We start from the raw sequence: 20,580 nt of genomic DNA on the forward strand, positions 1-20,580 counted from the left end.
ATCATCTATAACAGTGTGTGATTTTATGGTACAATGCCAGGCTAAATGAAGAAACATGTTTAACTCTCTATGAGATCATTTATGGCCTCAAAACATGTTCCCCTTTTGAGTTTGAGAAACTGCTACCTAGCATGAATTTTGACAAAGTGAAGCACCTGGTTAAAAGATTAAAGTATTTTTGAAGAGAGTTCAGCAGAACAATGCAGCTGCAACATGGAAGGAAACAGATCTGTATATGAAAGAGTACTTGGATGCCTTTCTTCTAAATAGGAGGCTGTGTGGTGTTAACGACAAACTGCTGTGACACCAGGCAGAGCTAAGGAGTTTACATGCCCCTGGGACGAACAATTCTGTTTCCCATCACCTGTCCATGTTGAATTACAGCTCCCAGATCAGAAGACTATATAATTCATTTTTGTCACTTACCAGGCATTATGGATCCAGCAAGACAGAAATAATTGTTTGGTACAAAAACAAATGCGCAGTAAAACTGTTACACGGCAACCAACTAATTTCAACCACTACCCAGAATTAACTGGTATGCCCTTCTCAGCCTCATTTCAACCTTTTAATTGTTTATTTACGTTTCAATATTCATCTCTACTACTACTGAATGGCTACGTCATATTTTTGCACTATTTTGCTGTTTGGTGGCATTGTTGTCAAATATTTTTGACCATTGCATGGCATGGCAAAGTTATGTTCAAAGTTTATGAAGTTATGAAAACTTGCACTAGGAAAGTGCAGAACTAAAGTCACCAGTGTAGAGAAAGCTGCCACACTGTTTTTGAAGGAATCTACATAAATATGTCCTCTCCTTAATGGATTGAAATGCCTATTGTTCAACCATTGCTGAATCAGTGCAACATAGCACCACAGCAAAGGTCCAGTCTCTAAATAAACACTTGCAAGCAATCCAGCATCTTATGTAGACTCCATTTCTGCTTCCAACTAAGAAGTTTTGCAGTGACTGTTGGTGAGAGTTTCTCTTTTCAGGTACTTTCCTTGTTACACATGGTATAGTGCCATTTTCAGTCTGAGTTTATGTAGCTACTCTAATTGTCCTGAGGTGCAAAAGTTTACCATCTTTCATTTCAAATGTGTTTCTCAAATGTATTTTTTTTCCTTCAAGAGTTTATAAATAATCTTGCTTGTATGGCTCATTATCTACCTATCTACAATAATTGAAACATGCGTGCTTCCACATGTTCGATCACACAGACCCATGCTCTATGTTTTGTTCAGTTGACAATACACAATGTATCACCTCCCCTTGAGTAAAGTTCTCGTGGTGGAAGTTACTACCTTACTTAAAGGAAGTTTTTGACATGGATCATGAAAGGTGATATGGAGACTGTGTAAGTACTGAACTTTTGTGTAAGTACTGAACTTTTGTACAAGTTTCACTGACTTCCGCACATTCTATTTGTAACATTAACTTCCTGATAATCTCTCGCATCCTTCTATGTCCATCAGTTCTACTTTTCTCCCCGTTGTGAAATTTTCTTGCACTACTTTCATTCTAAGACTTGTTGTATCATCTGTTTTTTGCTTGTTCTTTGTTGTCATGCCAGTACTACAGCTTCTTTGAAAAAAAACTTGATTGTTTGTGCAGGAAAAGATGATGCTACTAATTAATTTCTCTAACTCCCTGCATATTGCCTAAGTGCCTTGTCAGCTTCCTATGCATTTATTTTATTTCCCAGTGACAAGGTTTCATTTCCTTATGTCTGTAGTTATCGAGAGTTTCATATACTACATGTAATGAAAGCACTGACGTTTATCTCTATTTGGTTTTTGTGTTTGTTTGACCCTGCAAAATTCCCAGTATTATTTTATAAGTTTATGGAAGAGGCTATCAGTAGCACTTAATCATGTGTCATGGTAAATTACACTTGTTGTTTTACAGGAACAGTTAGTATCCAAAATGATCACTGCAGTGTACCATACATGGAACCTCCTCATTTAGTACTGATTGCATCATCACTTGCCATGTGTTTCATTCAGCCATGTTTAAGGATTTACCTGTCTGTGTTGTAAGCACTATTTGACTGCATTTCCAGTGTTATATTCAGACTGCATTTTAGTGAATTAACCACTATAACTGATTCATCTTTTTTTTATGATGAGAAAAGACAACTTGAATACCTGTCACAACAGGTATATGAACTAGTTCTAGCATTCATCAGACTCAGATATTTTTCACGGAGTAAAAGAAGTAAACAAGACTATTGATCAGTTAAGAGGTACAACTTCATCGCGTGTCAGAAATAGTCCCCCATGCACACACCAAGCAAGCCTGGTTTAATGCTGGAGGCATCATCTCAAACCAGATGAATAAATTTCTTTACTTCCATGTATGATCACAAACTTATTAGGTCCTCAGACTAATGGTTTTTGTCAGGAATGACCATGTTCAGATATACAGCATAACGTGGGAAAACACGAATGCACTAGTGGATTGTCTACAGCTTAAAACAATAAAATATGCCATAACAAAAAGTATTACTGACATACATGTGAAAAATATGCAGTTTAAATATGATGAATGACACCTGTTTTAAAAACATGTCCTAATATAATGGAGAAATAGTGGCAGTGTCAAAACATAAAATCAGCTTAGCATCGTCGCACATATATAGAATATGGTATATACTAGAGTCATCTTGTTAACAGCACTATTGTTCTTAACAAAGTGCTGTACAGCAGCCGCAAAATGTTTGTGTCATAAACTCATTAGATGTCGCTACTGTAGGTGTGCACATATTCTTTAATCATTTTATTGTATGATATGGAATAAAAAGAATATGATCAGTCAAGTCTTTAGTGGGATTACTAGGTGTATAAGTCATTACAGAAATAAAATGTAATAAATTAAGAACATGACGAAAGTTAGGCTGTTAAAAATGAAATAGTTAAATGACAATGCTTCTGATATGTTCTTGTGGTGAATTTTAGATAAAAATACAATGACATACATAAGAACAAGCTTGCAGAGTTCACAGAATAATATAAAAATGATAAAATAAATAGAGAAAGTACCCAAATGAATGAAAATAGACTGTAGTAAGTAATCAGCGCTCTCTGTTGACATGACTGCCAGAAAGCCGTCTAGGCAAAAAGTGCTCAGAGGAACTTAACTGCCAGTGGGCCCCTCATACCTGTGACACACTGTTTCAAGAAAAGAATGATAAAACATTGTACCAGTCACTTAACAAGATATTTTTGTTAATGAAATATATTATATAAACAGAGAAGGGACTAGAAAAGTTGAGAGTATTGTGCCCAACATGTGAAAATGAAGTAAATGTGTAAAACACTCTATAGTAGGTAAATACAGAGGCAAGACATATGTAAATGAGGCATTCAGTGATTAAAGTAGAACTTTGTTAAACAAAGCAAAGTGAGTTGTCACATAACTATTTCTGTTTTAACAATCTAGCTTTGGTGATGTTTCTAATTTATTGCATTTTATTTCTATAATGACATACACCTTGTAAGCCCTCTACAAGCTTTACTGATTGTATTCTTTTTTTATTCCATATCATACAATTATATGTTTGAAGAACATGTGTACACCTACAGTAGCAACATCTAAAGAGCTTACAGCACAAACATTTTGTGCTACTGTACAGCAGTTTGCTATGTACAGTAGCACTGTTAATAAGATGACTCCAGTATATATGCACCAGCGCTTTCCCGTTTGGTAAGTCACAGCATCTTGTTTAATATATATATACAGGGTGTTACAAAAAGGTACGGCCCAACTTTCAGGAAACATTCCTCACACACAAATAAAGAAAAGATGTTATGTGGACATGTGTTTGAAATGCTTAATTTCCATGTTAGAGCTCATTTTAGTTTCGTCGGTATGTACTGTACTTCCTCGATTCACCGCCAGTTGGCCCAATTGAAAGAAGGTAATGTTGACTTCAGTGCTTGTGTTGACATGCGACTCATTGCTCTACAGTACTAGCATCAAGCACATCAGTACGTAGCATCAACAGGTTAGTGTTCATCACGAACGTGGTTTTGCAGTCAGTGCAATGTTTACAAATGCGGAGTTGGCAGATGCCCATTTGATGTATGGATTAGCACGGGGCAATATCTGTGGCGCGGTATGTTTGTATCGAGACAGATTTCCAGAAAGAAGATGTCCCAACAGGAAGACTTTCGAAGCAATTGATCGGCGTCTTAGGGAGCACGGAACATTCCAGCCTATGACTCGCGACTGGGGAAGACCTAGAACGACGAGGACACCTGAAATGGACGAGGCAATTCTTCGTAGAGTTGACGATAACCCTAATATCAGCGTCAGAGAAGTTGCTGCTGTACAAGGTAACGCTGACCACGTCAATGTATGGAGAGTGCTACGGGAGAACCAGTTACCAGTTGTTTCCGTACCGTGTACAGTGTGTGCAGGCACTATCAGCAGCTGATTGGCTTCCACCGGTACACTTCTGCGAATGGTTCATCCAACAATGTGTCAGTCCTCATTTCAGTGCAAATGTTCTCTTTACGGATGAGGCTTCATTCCAACATGATCAAATTGTAAATTTTCACAGTCAGCATGTGTGGACTGACGAGAATCCGCACACAATTGTGCAATCACGTCATCAACACAGATTTTCTGTGAACGTTTGGGCAGGCATTGTTGGTGATGTCTTGATTGGGCCCCATGTTCTTCCACCTACACTCAATGGAGCACGTTATCATGATTTCATACGGGATACTCTACCTGTGCTGCTAGAACATGTGCCTTTACAAGTACGACACAACATGTGGTTCATGCACGATGCGAGCTCCTGCACATTTCAGTCGAAGTGTTCGTACGCTTCTCAACAACAGATTCGGTGACCGATGGATTGGTAGAGGCGGACCAATTCCATGGCCTCCACGCACTCCTGACCTCAACCCTCTTGACTTTCATTTATGGGGGCATTTGAAAGCTTTTGTCTATGCAACCCCGGTACCAAATGTAGAGACTCTTCGTGCTCATATTGTGGACGGCTGTGATACAATATGCCATTCTCTAGGGCTACATCAGCGCACAGGGATTCCATGCAACGGAGGGTGGATGCATGTATCCTCGCTAATGGAGGACGTTTTGAACATTTCCTGTGACAAAGTATTTGAAGTCACGCTGGTACGTTCTGTTGCTGTGTGTTTCCATTCCATGATTAATGTGATTTGAAGAGAAGTAATAAAATGAGCTCTAACATGGAAAGTAAGCATTTTCAGACACATGTCCACATAACATATTTTCTTTCTTTGTATGTGAGGAATGTATCCTGAAAGTTTGGCCGTACCTTTTTGTAACACCCTGTATATATAATAGAGGGAAACATTCCACGTGGGAAAAATATATCTAAAAACAAAGACGATGTGACTTACCAAACAAAAGCACTGGCAGGCCGATAGACACGCAAACAAACACAAACATACACACAAAATTCAAGCTTTCGCAACCAACGGTTGCTTCATCAGGAAAGAGGGAAGGAGAGGGAAAGACGAAAGGATGTGAGTTTTAAGGGAGAGGGTAAGGAGTCATTCCAATCCTGGGAGCGGAAAGACTTACCTTACAGGGAAAAAAAAGGACAGATATACACTGGCACACACACCCATATCCAACCGCACATACACAGACACAAGCAGACATTTGTTAAGGCAAAGAGTTTCGGCAGAGATGTCAGTCGAGGCAGAAGTACAGAGGCAAAGATGTTGTTGAAAGACAGGTGACGTATGAGCAGCGGCAACTTGAAATTAGCGGAGGTTGAGGCCTGGCGGATAACGAGAAGAGAGGATATACTGAAGGGCAAGTTCCCATCTCCGGAGTTCTGACAGGTTGGTGTTAGTGGGAAGTATCCAGATAACCCGGACAGTGTAACACTGTGCCAATATGTGCTGGCTGTGCACCAAGGCATGTTTAGCCACAGGGTGATCCTCATTACCAACAAACACTGTCTGCCTGTGTCCATTCATGCGAATGGACAGTTTGTTGCTGGTCATTCCCACATAGAAGGCTTCACAGTGTAGGCAGGTCAGTTGGTAAATCATGTGGGTGCTTTCACACGTGGCTCTGCCTTTGATCGTGTACACCTTCCGGGTTACAGGACTGGAGTAGGTGGTGGTGGGAGGGTGCATGGGACAGGTTTTACACCGGGGGTGGTTACAAGGGTAGGAGCCAGAGGGTAGGGAAGGTGGTTTGGGGATTTCATAAGGATGAACTAAGAGGTTACGAAGGTTAGGTGGACGGCGGAAAGACACTCTTGGTGGAGTGGGAAGGATTTCATGAAGGATGGATCTCATTTCAGGGCAGGATTTGAGGAAGTCGTATCTCTGCTGGAGAGCCACATTCAGAGTCTGATCCAGTCCCGGAAAGTATCCTGTCACAAGTGGGGCACTTTGTGGTTCTTCTGTGGGAGGTTCTGGGTTTGAGGGGATGAGGAAGTGGCTCTGGTTATTTGCTTCTGTACCAGGTCGGGAGGGTAGTTGCGGGATGCGAAAGCTGTTTTCAGATTGTTGGTGTAATGGTTCAGGGATTCCGGACTGGAGCAGATTCGTTTGCCACGAAGACCTAGGCTGTAGGGAAGGGACCGTTTGATGTGGAATGGGTGGCAGCTGTCATAATGGAGGTACTGTTGCTTGTTGGTGGGTTTGATGTGGACGGACGTGTGAAGCTCGCCATTGGACAGATGGAGGTCAACGTCAAGGAAAGTGGCATGGGATTTGGAGTAGGACCAGGTGAATCTGATGGAACCAAAGGAGTTGAGGTTGGAGAGGAAATTCTGGAGTTCTTCTTCACTGTGAGTCCAGATCATGAAGATGTCATCAATAAATCTGTACCAAACTTTGGGTTGGCAGGCCTGGGTAACCAAGAAGGCTTCCTCTAAGCGACCCATGAATAGGTTGGCGTACGAGGGGGCCATCCTGGTACCCATGGCTGTTCCCTTTAATTGTTGGTATGTCTGGCCTTCAAAAGTGAAGAAGTTGTGGGTCAGGATGAAGCTGGCTAAGGTAATGAGGAAAGAGATTTTAGGTAGGGCTTGGTTACCCAGGCCTGCCAACCCAATACTAACGCTAAATAGGAAGTTGAGTAATGAAGAGCCACCAGCAGGAATAGGCGAAAGGTGGATCGGGATTGACAAAGCCATTAACTGTTGTAACTTGGACTCAACTTTATTAGACTGTGGCATGTACGCCAATCACCTTAACATACACTGACCACAAGGCAGTGTATGCAAGCAGTAATAACATGCTAACTGAGCATGAGCATAGTGTGGCAGGGTTTAAATAGGCACCCGCCCATGGCTGGCTCTATTGGAAGTTCACAGTATTGCTCTTTCACAGCACACTCTCGCAGATGATAGCACACTGCTATTGCACATGACATTTGAGTGTGCGTGCATTATTTCATAAATGATGTTGCAGAAGAAATAACAGGTGTGAGAAGGAGCAGAAGAAACCAGGAATGATTTGATGAACATTGCAGGTTAGCAGTAAAGGAAAAGAATAGGGGAAGAATGACATTGTTACAAAGAGAAACCAGATATAATATGGAACAATGTAGAGATTTAAGAAGAGGAGCTAACAGATTGTGCAAGAGGAAGAAAAGAGAATGGCCTAAGAAGAGCTAATGAAACAGAATGAAGTAAGAAAATTCTATCATGCTGCATGCAAAATAAGGAGCAGATTCCAGCCAAAAATAAAGGCAAGCTCAAGTAAAGGTGTTAAAATCTAAGAAAGGAAGAATAGACAATGGGAAAATGGGCATAAAACATCAAAGACATGCAAAATGACAGCCTGGAAGAACAACAAATAATCTCACAGAAAGAAATATTGGAGTTGGTGGCAGGCAATGAGGCAAGGAAGCCAGCACTGCATGAGGTTTCTCTGGTTGTCCTCAAGATGGGAAACAGTCAAGCACCTGGTGAATATGGAAAAGTCTAAGTGGTGGAAGCGCTGTAATAAAGTAACTGCTCATCCTAATACTGGGCATATGGGAAACTGAAACCATGCTGGATAACTGGAAAACTGGAATCGTAATCCCCATTTACAAGGAAAGAGATACAACAGCATGTGAAAACTACAGAGGTATAACACTATGAAGCATAACTAAATAAGATCCTCACAATTATATTAAATGAAAGGATACAAAAGTTCACAGAACACATACTTGGAGATTATCAGTGTTGTTTTTGACCACATAGAGGAACAAATGACCAAAAATTTGTGATCATACAAATGACTGAAAAGTTCTGTGACCATAATATTGATCTGTACTTCCTATTCATTGATTTCAAACATGTCTTTGACAGCATAAATCGGCACAGACTGTACAGAATGCTAAAAGAAATTGGCATATGTGCTAAACCAGTAAGTCTAATCAGAATGAGAATGATAAAGACGAGAGTAAAAGCAAAGATATTCAACAGGACAAGTGAAAGCTTTGTCTTTAATAAAGGAGTGAAATAGTGTGATAGTATATCCACTATATTATCAGTGTAGCTCAATATAACAAATAAAATCAATGAAATGAGTGTTATATTTATAAAAAGTAGGAGATAAATGCATATGCTGATGATGCTGGAATAGTATGAAGAAATATAAACACACTTGAAGAAACATACCTGGCAATGGAAACAGGTGCATTAAAAATCTGCTTCATTGTAAATGAAAATAAAACAAAATTTACGGTAATGTCACACTCTGAGGCTAGAATAAATCCTAAAGATCTAAATATAAATGGGAAATGTTTTAAAGAAGTGCCCTCTTTCAGTAACTCATGAGCCTTAACATCAAATTATAACAGCATTGTAACTGCTATAAGGGAAAGAATACAAACAGGAAATAAACTTGTTACAAGAAGAAAGAAACTCTTAGTGTACAACTCCCTAGTTTGCCTGGTTGTCACATATAGGTTAGAGGTATGGACACTGGCAGAAGATGACAAAAATGCTTTAAGAACTTTTGAGCAAAAATACTGTGTAAAATTTATGGTCCAATAAAGGGAGGAAGTAATCTGTAGGATACACATCACTGAGCTACAAGCATTAATACAAGAAGAGATACAGTAAAATTTACATATCACAATGGCTATGTTGGCTAGGATACATGGGGAGAATGGCAGAGGATAAGAATATGAAAAAATGGTGTAAGGTGTGATTTATGTTATTAGACAGAATGTGATTTGTTGAAGTAACAGAAGGTCTCACCGGTATGAAAGTCCATGGGTGGAAAAAAAGATGCAGAAAACTGAGAAGCATGGAAGAAACTAGTTTTAGAAGGCAAGACTCACCAAGAGTTGTAACACTATAGAGGAAGAAGATTTCTTTTTTGTCAGCTATAACAAGGTTTTCTCCATAATGAAGATTCTCTCATTGAAGGATAGTGGCTATTGGCTTTAAAAAATGTTTGATCTTTGCATCACAGACTGCTGATTTTCTGAATAATATTCCCTACAACTAATATTTTCTTTTTTTGTTTTAGATCTACAATAATTAAGATTGCCAATTTTATACAAGCTGAAAACAGGATCTTCTTTAAAAGACATCACATGAACTTCTGTATGAATGTGCTGTAGGGTTATCTCTATCAGCTATCTACAGAAAAACAAGAATAATTATATTGCGTGAAAAATAAAGTATGACTGTTTAATAATAGCATTACAATATGTGTGATTCACTCACTCATTGTATCAGAATATGGTGGACTAAACATCCATACACTTCCATGAGATTTCATTACATAAATATTAATCTCCTTCCTGAAGGACAGAAAATGGCTGACCAATACTAGCCTCATACTTTAAATTCATTCTAGTACTTGTGCAGGAAGTTTGATACAACAACACCATTTTCCTTTGAAAGTATCTTAAATCATTTAATGGATCAGTAAAATTACAGAAAGCATAAAATACTTCCACAAATTCACTTTTATTTCAAATTACATATTTTAGAGAAAAATACAATTTATAAAAATTTTATTTCTGGTCTTGATGGGATTATAGCATCTGTTGTAAATGCTTTGCATGGTCATGCATGCAGAGCATCCTTTCAATAAAGCCAATTACTCACATATTTTGTCATTAACATTTTCCATTTGAGCAAGAACTGGACCCAAGGGATATGAAAAACATCAAGACATTACAGAATTTTCCCCATTTCTGCTGGACAATACAGCTCCATTAGAAAACATTTGAAAATCACCATAAAAATTTTACTGTATTGTACTGTTTTTTTTTCTTTTTTTTTTTTTGGTTTCTGTGCATCCAGATAAAATCGAACAACAACATTACTTGCCACAGACAACCATTATCACATTACCTCTCAGTAATACTCATCACAAAATAATCTAACAATCCTTCACAAAATTCCATTACATTTGCTGCTTCAGTAGGTTTTGTTGCCATACTGATATTTTTAATGGCTGTAGTTTTATAGGCATGAATAGGAAAGTCTTGTTCTGCACTTATGTGAGGAAATAGAAGGTTATCAATAAGCTGAAACCAGCATACCATCACATAACGTTTCTTGCCATTCAAAGCCACGTCCTATTTTGTGCTGTTGCAGCTTCTTTTGAGTCTCACCTCCAATTACAGTAACACAAGCTGGAATTATACTGTTCCAAATGTCAGTGGCTGCATGACAGATAGCACTTTAGTCCTGTGAATGGCTGCATGATGTTAGATCTGTGTCCTATGTGTCTGCAATCTTTTAACCATTGTACTGCATTTAGCTGATAAATAGGTCTATACATTATGTAGTTTTATTTTAACACTTGGCAACACTGAATGTACCTGCACTGGAAACGAGAAAATCAGATAAATATACAATATTTTCACAAATTCAAACAATTACTACAAACACTCTTTTTACACTTACAGGCACTTACTGAAGACTATTTGTTACTGCATTATCACAGATCTTCCACAATGTATGTGTACCATTGTGTTTGTATCCAAAAACAAAAACAATACTAGCTTTATTCTAACTTTGGATATCAACAAGTATGTGTAATCAATGCTAGACTTTATGATATGTTCACCTGCAGATTTTCCCACTCTAAACCTCTAAGTACAATTCATATCTTTGCCATAAAAGAACTGTAAATATACATAAAACTACTAAAGGCACAGTGTCAAAAATACGAATGTTCATTGTGTCCTCGGGAGATACTACTCCCAATATATTTTAGTCCATTTCATAGAAGCTGAACAAAATTGACAACTCACTCACAAACACATTCATTGGTTTCTCCTGACTGTCAATATTATACGTAATTAATCTTGTGCAACCACATAACTTCAGTCTTTGAAAAAATAGAATGGAAGCACATGCATCACTTAGCAGTGTTACTGCTTTGTCACAAATCGTGTCTTCCTCTGCTCAAGTGTGGAGGAAGCCGAGTGATGGATAGGTGGCGACATCAGCTGCTAAACATATACTTCACCACGCTTAGTCTGTGATTGAGAAGCAACACTAGTTTTCCTGCTGCGATCACTAGCAACCCCACTGTCATCTTCTGACCCTGATGTTACATCCGTCAGTGTAATGGGTTGTAATGCCAGTGCTGGTGAAGGTGGTGCTCCACTCATCGTCACTGGTGTTATTGTCATTGTAGTCAACACCTAAAATGAAAAAAAGGAGTTATTATTTATTAAAATACATTGTACAGACTCTCTCTTCTCATTTTTTGAAGATCTTTCCTGTTATCTACACTGGAGGACGTAGTGCTGAGGACACATGTAAAGATTTTATTTTTTTGACAAGGCAGGCAATTCTATGTAACCTATTGTTTATGAAAATTACTACAGCCAGATGGAAATCAATAATGATTATAATTTTGTCAACTCACAACTGGTAGTGATGGAGAGAAAACAATATTTAAAGAGGCAACACACTGCATCCAAACACAAAGTATTGCAAAATTGCTATGACAAGAACATCAGAGAGAAGCTTCTAGACAGTCATTTTTTCTATGTACCATACATGAATGGAGTAGTGGAGGGAAAATTATAGTGGTACCAGAAGAATCTATACCCACACACTGTAATGTGGCTTTCAGAGTATAGATTTAGATGTAGAATAAAGGATCATAGCAACTTTTTACAGCACCCCATGGCACCTTTGAGTACCCAGCCAGGTGATCATCTTATGTAGTACTGGATCAGGCACTGCAGGAAATATTGTTCACCATCATATTGTTCTGTAACAGTAGTCTAAATTGACAACATTCACTGCGGAAGGTTATATGCAGTCAAACAACAAACCACTATCTCTGTGAACAAGAGTATTGCAGCTAGAAGACCTTTTAGTTTATCTCTAGAGAAATTTTGAGCAAAGACTATGTACATGTAGCAGATGTCATTAAGCTGTGGGGGCAGACGTAGGTGGAGGCAGATGTAGGTCACTTACAACAGAGCTCAAATATGGCTTTAGCTGAGAAATTCTGAAATTTTTCTTGCAGCATTAATGCTTTAGTCTTTGTCTTCAAATGAAGGAAACCAGTTTCTGTGTCTACTGACAGGACACAGCCTCCAAAACTATATCACAAGGAACAAGGGCAAATTTCCTTAATCAAATCCCTTCTTTATATAATTTTAGTATGAATGTTGTGCCACTACTGGTTCATATCATGAGGCGGCTTTTCAACTAATGACACTCATTCTGCACAAGTGACACTGGAATATCAAAGACAATGAGCTAACATAATAGCCAGACTGACCTTGCGCCCGTTGACAGCAGCAGCCGCAGCAGCAGCAACTGGTACAGATACTGGGACAGGCACAGGGCTGAGTCCAGCCGATGTGAGTGCAGGGGAGAGCACAGCCTGCGCCAGCGCTGCTGTGGATGTAGATGAACCCCCAGCTCCGCTCGCTGTTACAGATGAGGGCAGTGCTGATGGTGGCACTGAACTAGGTGTGCCCACCACCCCACCCTCTCCACCCAGCTCCTTGATAGGTGACAGTACCACCTACAGAAAGAGCCATAGCTAACATTAACAATAGCACTTCCACAACTATGTTCGAAACTTAAGCAGAAGCTAGAAAAGAATGCTAGAGCTGGAAAGTTTATAGAAAAATGCTGTAAAATGAGTCACTTTACAGGCTGTGCATGCATGAACTGCTCAAAACTGTTTTGCATTACATACGTATCTGCAAAATGCATACGCTTATTCAAGAGGAGGAGGGATTTAAAAGCAATTGTTAAAAAACGATCAGAGAATTGCAATTAAGAAAATCTACATTTTCTGTACACGAGTAAGTACAAACATAGATATTCGTTTCTTGAAAGTCTCAAATCTCCATAAGTTCTCTTAAATCTCAAAATGTTCCTTTCTGATTTATTTCATATTTTTAGAGGTTAAATGTAATAAACCTTCAGACACGTAGTGAAACATTTTTAGAAAACAGGAAAGTATTTATGGCATATTGGTTTATGATTAGAATACTACTACAGAATGTGAATTTGCGGTAACAATAAATGAAGCTGAGGGTCAGAGAGAGGGGGGAAGTGGAGATGGACAGAGGGGTGAACAGAAATGGACATAGAAAAGGGAAGGAGGGGATGGACAGAGAGAGGAGGCAGGAGTACATGGGGAGGGGAGACAAGATGGACAAAAAGAAGTGAGATGCAGTGATGAACTAAGAGAGGGGGGCAAGAGGAGATGGACAAAGAGATGGGGAGGTGGTGATGGACACACACACACACACACACACACACACATACACACACACACACACACACACACACACACACACACACACACACACACACACAGAAAGAGAGGGGGGGGGGGAGGACAAGGAAATTGGCAAAGAAAGGGAGATGGAAGATGAACAGAGAGAAGGAGATTAGGATGTGCATCCAATTGCCATACACATTAGAAATGTGTGCTTTCTTTTTTCTTCCTTTTCCATTTCAGCAGACTGGGCTATGGCAAAGCCTAGCCTGGTACAGCTAGTTGTGAAATGAAAAACAATGCCAAAAATAAAGGCAGTATGTTTGAAAGTTCACATCTTTGCAGTGAAACTCTGCTCCTGGGCAACATTCAGTACCATGTGGTTTGACCCTATGTGTTGAAAAACACTTGCATCGTTCTTGAGCAAAAGATGGTTGCCCCACTCTTCAGTTGCAGTTCTCCTGAGTTCATATGTTGTGCAAGAAGGATTCTGATTCACACAATGATGCACTACAACTTTCAACTGCTTCCAAGCTCATTCAGCTGAATTCATGTCATCAGACACTGCAGGTAGTCTTGCCTCTTGGAGGATGGTGTTCATGATGTGGGTACAATATGTTCTTGCATTATCTCAAAAAATGAACCTATTGTTGAAATGCTGAAGTACGATCAGACAATAAGTTAAGAGGATTCTGGACTGATACTGCACAGCCCTCAAATTAACCTCGATAGCCATGAGAGATGTGTGATATGTCTACATAATATCAACCTGAAACTTGACTGACACATCTTCCTGACAAATGCCTGTAATTGCATGCCTGGTCATCTCCATACTCTTCCATGAAGATCAGCTATTGGACAAATCCCCACCTTCCAGGGAAAGGAACCTGACACCTTTGGTCCAGGTTCTATTCCAGATGATCCCTTGCACAACTTCTTCACATACATTGGTGCTGGTGTTCTTAATTGTTTTAGAGGCCAAGTTGAGTGTATCGAAATGGTGGTGTATTCTCTATGTCGACATGGCACTCCCAGAAACGAAAGCTATTGCCTGAAAGGTCACAGAACAAAGCAAAAATAGCTACTTAGGTAATTACATGTTCCATAGGACATTCAGGAAGCTGAAGAGGGTTTCATTTGTCAAGAGCACATTTTTCCATTACTTCGCATGTGATCCAGTCCTGTTGCTGATTTTGCAGTAAACCCTGTACTGTCTGACTGTGATGCAGTATTCCATAATTTTATAGCATGTGGGAATGGATGCAAGTCAGAAGGTGAAAAATCTGATGAACAGAGGATATTTCAGTGATCTGCACTCCAAGTGTCTCTGTTTCGACTTTGTCGTCTTTTTTTCTCTTCCCAATCCAGGTATTGTATATATGGTTCCTTTATTTTCATCCAGTTAGAACAGGAGACTTGCACATTGCATATCACGTAGAAGTTCTATCCTTTGCAAAGCAATCAATAAGAATAATATCTCCTGTATCCAGAAGACACTTATAGAAGAAATCGACTTCGGCTTTCTTTCGTGCAGGACAGCCGTTATCTGCCCACTGCTTGGATGACTGTTTTATTTCTGTCATGAAGTGGTGCTCCCCACCTCATGCCTAATAACACATGAGCACATGAAATGAGTTTGCTTTCTTTTAATGTGGCTCTGACATTGGAAGGAAATATGTTTTAGCATTTGTCTTTGTAGAACATTCTAAAAATTCACCACTCACCTTTCACCATGCTTTCTGATTGTTAATTCTTGATGCACAGTGAACCACTCTTTTTCTCCTATAAGCACACAGTATCAACTATTTCACACAGATTCAGTGGCTGATTAAGCAATACCAAATTGTGCAATTTCTTAATCTTTCATCTGAAATGTCAGTTTAGGAATGTGGAACATCCTTAAGAAAAGTACATCATGTTTAAATCCAGTTGCACCTTTGTACCTTTCTCAAGACAAAGGAACCAATTCTGAAATCTATATGAATTTTTTGTGTCCATTTCTGTCAGAACTTGTCTGGGGAAATAATTATATGATCATAAAATATTCCAATTTATCCATCTGAATGAAACACATGCTACACAGACAAAACTATCATGTATATCAATCTGAGCACTGACTTAGGTTTTTTGCACAACAGCTAGCAATTTAACAAAACAATATTTCATTGGTATCTATGACAACTGTATATCAGGCCCAAAAATAAGTACGTTTAGGTCTCATTTCTTTGTTCAAAGCAATGGTGATGCTGCCACTGGCTTACTGGGTCTTTCATAATTCTAAGAAGTGGTACGAAATCAAACACGCATCAACATATGAAGGAAGGCGATTAATACTTCAAATTCAAATGGCTCTGGGCACTATGGGACTTAACATCTGAGGTCATCAGTCCCCTAGGCTTAGAACTACTTAAACCTAACTAACCTAAGGACATCACACACATCCATGCCCGAGGCAGCATTCAAACCTGTGACCATAGCAGCAGCGCGGTTCCGGACTGAAGTGCCTAGAACCGCTCGACCACAGCGGCCGGCGGGCCTTTCGTAGATCTTTGCATAAATATTTAGTTGTGCACTAGAAGGTCACTGCCTCACATGCATTTTCTCATAGATGGCAAAAATACAAAATGTTTTAGAACAAATAGAAGGGTTTGACAGTGAAGTGTAGTGCCACCAGCACTCTTCAGTATAATCAAGAAGAACACGACAAGGAAAGTCCACCAAGGGGACGAAAATCATAGCTTATGCAGATAATGTAATGATGATATGAGAAGACAACGCTCAGAAATTGGAAGAATGGCTAAATACCTGGCAGAAAGTAATTTATGAATCAGGCACTGAAATAAGCATAGCAAAAAGTGAGGTAGTGAAAATCAGGAAGGAAAATGGAAAAAATGAAGGAAGTAAGTTGTAATGGAAAAAAATATTAAAGAAGGAGATGCATTCAAATATCTTGGAAGTATGTTAACCACAAAAAGATACACTGAGGAAAAAATTTCAGAGGACAGAAAATTGCTCAGAATATTATTATTGTGTATCAGACATCATAATCATGAGCTGGAACATACCTGCCAAAGCAAAGATCATGAAGCATTAATCACATTATCTACCAGTTTTAACTTAAGGATCATAAAATTCAATCTGGATAAAGAAAGACCCAAGTAGAATGTAAGCGAGAGAGATGTGCTTTCTACTAAGGACAAGAATGGACTGGATAAGAAATGAAACAATACAAAACAAACTTCAGGTTAGTTCCCTAAAAGAAACTAAGGAGAAAAACAGGTTGAAATTAGGAAAGAAACACTACCAGGAAGATGTCTAGAATGGACAGAATCTAGAAGAAAACTAACTGAAAGACCATGAACAAAATGGAAAGACCAGACGAAGGGTGACGTGGATTGAAGAGGACTACAACAAAAACAAATGATGAACGATTATCTGTGGGAGAAAAGAGAAGATTGGAAGAGGCTTTGTGTTCCCTGCATAAGCAGAGAGGTTCAAGAAAGAAGCAGACGAAAAAGAAGAAGGAAAAACATCGTGCAGGGCTACCGCCACAGCAGCAAAGAGAAGCAACCTTTTAGGGCACAAGAATGCCAATGTGTACCTGGAGCACGGGCAGCTCTGACTGGTAGCCAGACTGCAGTGCCTGACCCGGGCCCCCGCCACCCCCGCTGCCTCCAGCGCCACCGCCTCCGAGGCTGGCCAGCCGGTGCTCGCGGTCCAACACCTCCTTTGTCACATCTGGCGTCGGAATGCGTGGCCTGTTCTTCAGTGTCACCGGCACGGCTGCTCCATTCATCTTACCGGTGCCTGCGAACAGAAGAGCATTACTTCCTCAATTTTGACAGCCATTTCTGTCGCTGCTGACTGCTCTCCACAAACTCAGTCTCTGTTTTCTTATATTGGGCATTGTGATCAAACTGTCTAGTGCCCCCTCCACCAACAAGATCTGGCTCAAATATAACATATTACACATTGGAGAAAAGGGTGTATACCTGCTTGAAAGGCGGAAGGAAATCACGTAGCAATACAGGCAAACTGAGAAGTGTGACGGCCATGATGCTCTGCATAGCTCATGCTGTGGCCCAATGTGCTATCTCCCCTACATGTAAATGACGTGCAAGGCCTTGTAACATGGCATGGATCCAAGAGAGGGCAATGGCACTGAAGCCAGGAAGGGAAAGACTCTTCAATTTCTTTTTTTTTTTTTAAAAAAGCTTCTTTCCTGAAAACAAAAAACAATAGTCCCCTCGTTTACAATCTCGCACAGCCATAATTTGCAGACCTGTGTCCACTTTCCCTGTGTTGTTTTAATGATGACTGCACACTTGGTTTTCACATTGTGTAAATTATGGCATTGTCAAAGCTGTGACCACTTTTTCCTGTGCTAATATAATTCTTAACTGTACAGCACAATCTTTCAGATGCACGCTTTCAAATGTATTTCTCTGATTCTCAATTTATTAGATGTTATGTTAAAGTGATGTTCTGTCCGTTGATGTAAACAAATTATTCTTGTTATATGAAAACATTACAGGTGTGCCTCGATAGCTGAGTGGTCAGCATGATGGAATACCATGCAATGGGGTCCAGGTTCGATTCCCGGCTGGGTCGGAGGTTTTCTCCACTCAGGGACTGGGTGCTGTGTTGTCTTCATCGTCAACAGGGTGGCAACAGGAAGGGCATCTGGCCACCCCTTAAATTAACCATGCCTAATCCGACTGTAGCCATGCTGACCCATCGAAAATGCTGGACAAAGGCACAAGCAAAAGAAGAATATATTAAAACACTAAATAACATGTCCAGATAACCACACACATTTGCCTGCTACTTCCTAGACTCGAGGAGGCCACAGGTTGAATTCACCCAGCCAACTAATGATGAGGGCTGGGTGCCTGCCAGTATGGACATAGTTTTTAGGTGGTTTTCCAGATCTCACTGGGTGAATACTGGGCTGATGACCATGTCACATCTCAGTTACACAATCCGAAAAACATTTAGAACATGTTATCATATGTAGAGGATGTTTCACCATCACTATTTAAGGCTTCTGGAAATTGTAGAGGGGAATTAATGGATAATGTTTTGATAAGGAAACCATGTCCATAAACATACAATTTGTGTGTAAAATAAGTTTGAAGATCAGATCACTTTCAGATCTCCCACTTCACAGTACTCACACAAACAGATGACAGCAATAGAAATTCACGAAGTTATTGGATTTACCACTGTCACTCTGTCAACAAATGTGGTTCTGACATGGTGGTGCGCACACGCCTTTTGCAAATGGTGTGCACGAACATTTCAACCTAAGATACGGTGAAAGATGGATAGATCAAGGTGGTCCAACTCTGCGGTCAACAAGGTTAACTCTTCTCGGCCTTTTAATGAAGAGTTTTGTGTATGAGACTACATGAGTTCTGGCAGAGCAGAAATTATTCAGCACGTATCAGGGCTTGTGGACCATGCATACCGAGACAAGCTTTGCAGATACACCTTGAGTAACGAACAGAGTGTTCATGCTGTGGAACAGCTTCTGTAGAGTGCACAGATCAGAGCTAATTGCCTCCATTGTGTGTATACTCCACAGCAAATCCAGGCTCGCGTCGATGTGTGCCGCTACTGGAAACAATGCTTTGGGGACGAGGGCGATGCTTGGTGGAAAAATGTCATCACTGCTGATGAAACATGAATGTACTGTTATGACCCAGAGATGAAGCGGCGCAGCACAGGATGTGTGCAAAATGGTCAATCACCAACACAAACGCCGATCACAAAAGTCAGCCAGTAAAGCTATGGTCAGCATTTTTCTTTTTCTTTTTTTTTTTTTATTAATACGATCTAGTGTACATACTCAGAGTTCTAATACACACTAACGTCGCAGCAGGTTACTGTAAGAACCTCCTAGAGCAATTTGTACAGTATCACTCTCCCAAAAAACGAAGGAACCTCATTGGACGATAATGCCAGGCCACATATTGCTAATGCTGTTATCGACTTTCTGGTACAAAAACGTATCTCTGCTGTACCCCACCCACTTTATAGTCCCGCCCTGGCTGCGTGTGACTTTTTTCTTAAACAGGCGGTAAAAGCATTAGTAGCGACCCTGAAGAGGATGTCAAGGAATGGCTTCCTACACGTCTTCCAGGAATGCAAAGCAGCAGGGACACGTGCATTGCATTGAGGGGGAGGGGCAAAATTGTGTACCAGTCATTTTTAAAATAATCTGTTGTATGAGCATTAGTGCCATGCTTTATTGAACGTCCCTCGTAAACAGAAGTTTTTGTTTTGTACAGTCGTGTAGGGACCCTCTTATAACCGTAAAAAATGTAGATGTAATTGTTCTGTATGGACTTGCATTCACCTCTGAACCACCGCGCACTCCCGCTTCAAATTGCCATTGACGGCCGGTCAGTCACATGGTAGTTCAGTAGGCAACACCGCCACGACTTTTAAAGGAACTGTTAGTGGGATACTGGCTGTTCGATGCGGCTTCCATAGCCGGTATCTCCTGTTCTCAGTTTCATTCAAGCCAAGATATAAGACTTCTTAATTGCTGTCGCCGGCCGCGGATTCTTGAGCTAGTGAAGATGGGGAAAACCATTTATACCTAACTTCATTCGTTAACGAGATATTGCGGAAAAGTACTGTGGTCTGAGGCCCAAGCTCGTAACCGAGCTACACTCCTGGAAATGGAAAAAAGAACACATTGACACCGGTGTGTCAGACCCACCATACTTGCTCCGGACACTGCGAGAGGGCTGTACAAGCAATGATCACACGCACGGCACAGCGGACACACCAGGAACCGCGGTGTTGGCCGTCGAATGGCGCTAGCTGCGCAGCATTTGTGCACCGCCGCCGTCAGTGTCAGCCAGTTTGCCGTGGCATACGGAGCTC

The 20,580-nt window shown here is 40.2% G+C and overlaps 1 protein-coding gene across 1 annotated transcript in view; it reads right to left on the reverse strand.

Annotated features, from left to right (window-relative positions):
- Nucleotides 1-9,916: 9,916 nt before the first annotated feature.
- The window catches only part of LOC126259782 (bestrophin-4), a 568,776-nt gene continuing 558,112 nt past the window's right edge, over nucleotides 9,917-20,580 (reverse strand). Inside the window, exons 10-12 of the mRNA XM_049956790.1 lie at nucleotides 17,285-17,490; nucleotides 12,727-12,975; nucleotides 9,917-11,629 (exon numbers count right to left, since the gene is read on the reverse strand). Of these exons, the coding sequence (XP_049812747.1) occupies nucleotides 11,435-11,629; nucleotides 12,727-12,975; nucleotides 17,285-17,490 (650 nt within the window). The 3' untranslated portion in view covers nucleotides 9,917-11,434. The remainder of the gene's footprint in view (nucleotides 11,630-12,726; nucleotides 12,976-17,284; nucleotides 17,491-20,580) is intronic.

This window comes from Schistocerca nitens, chromosome 5, assembly GCF_023898315.1.
Source record: "Schistocerca nitens isolate TAMUIC-IGC-003100 chromosome 5, iqSchNite1.1, whole genome shotgun sequence".
In the NCBI taxonomy this organism is placed as follows: domain Eukaryota; kingdom Metazoa; phylum Arthropoda; class Insecta; order Orthoptera; family Acrididae; genus Schistocerca; species Schistocerca nitens.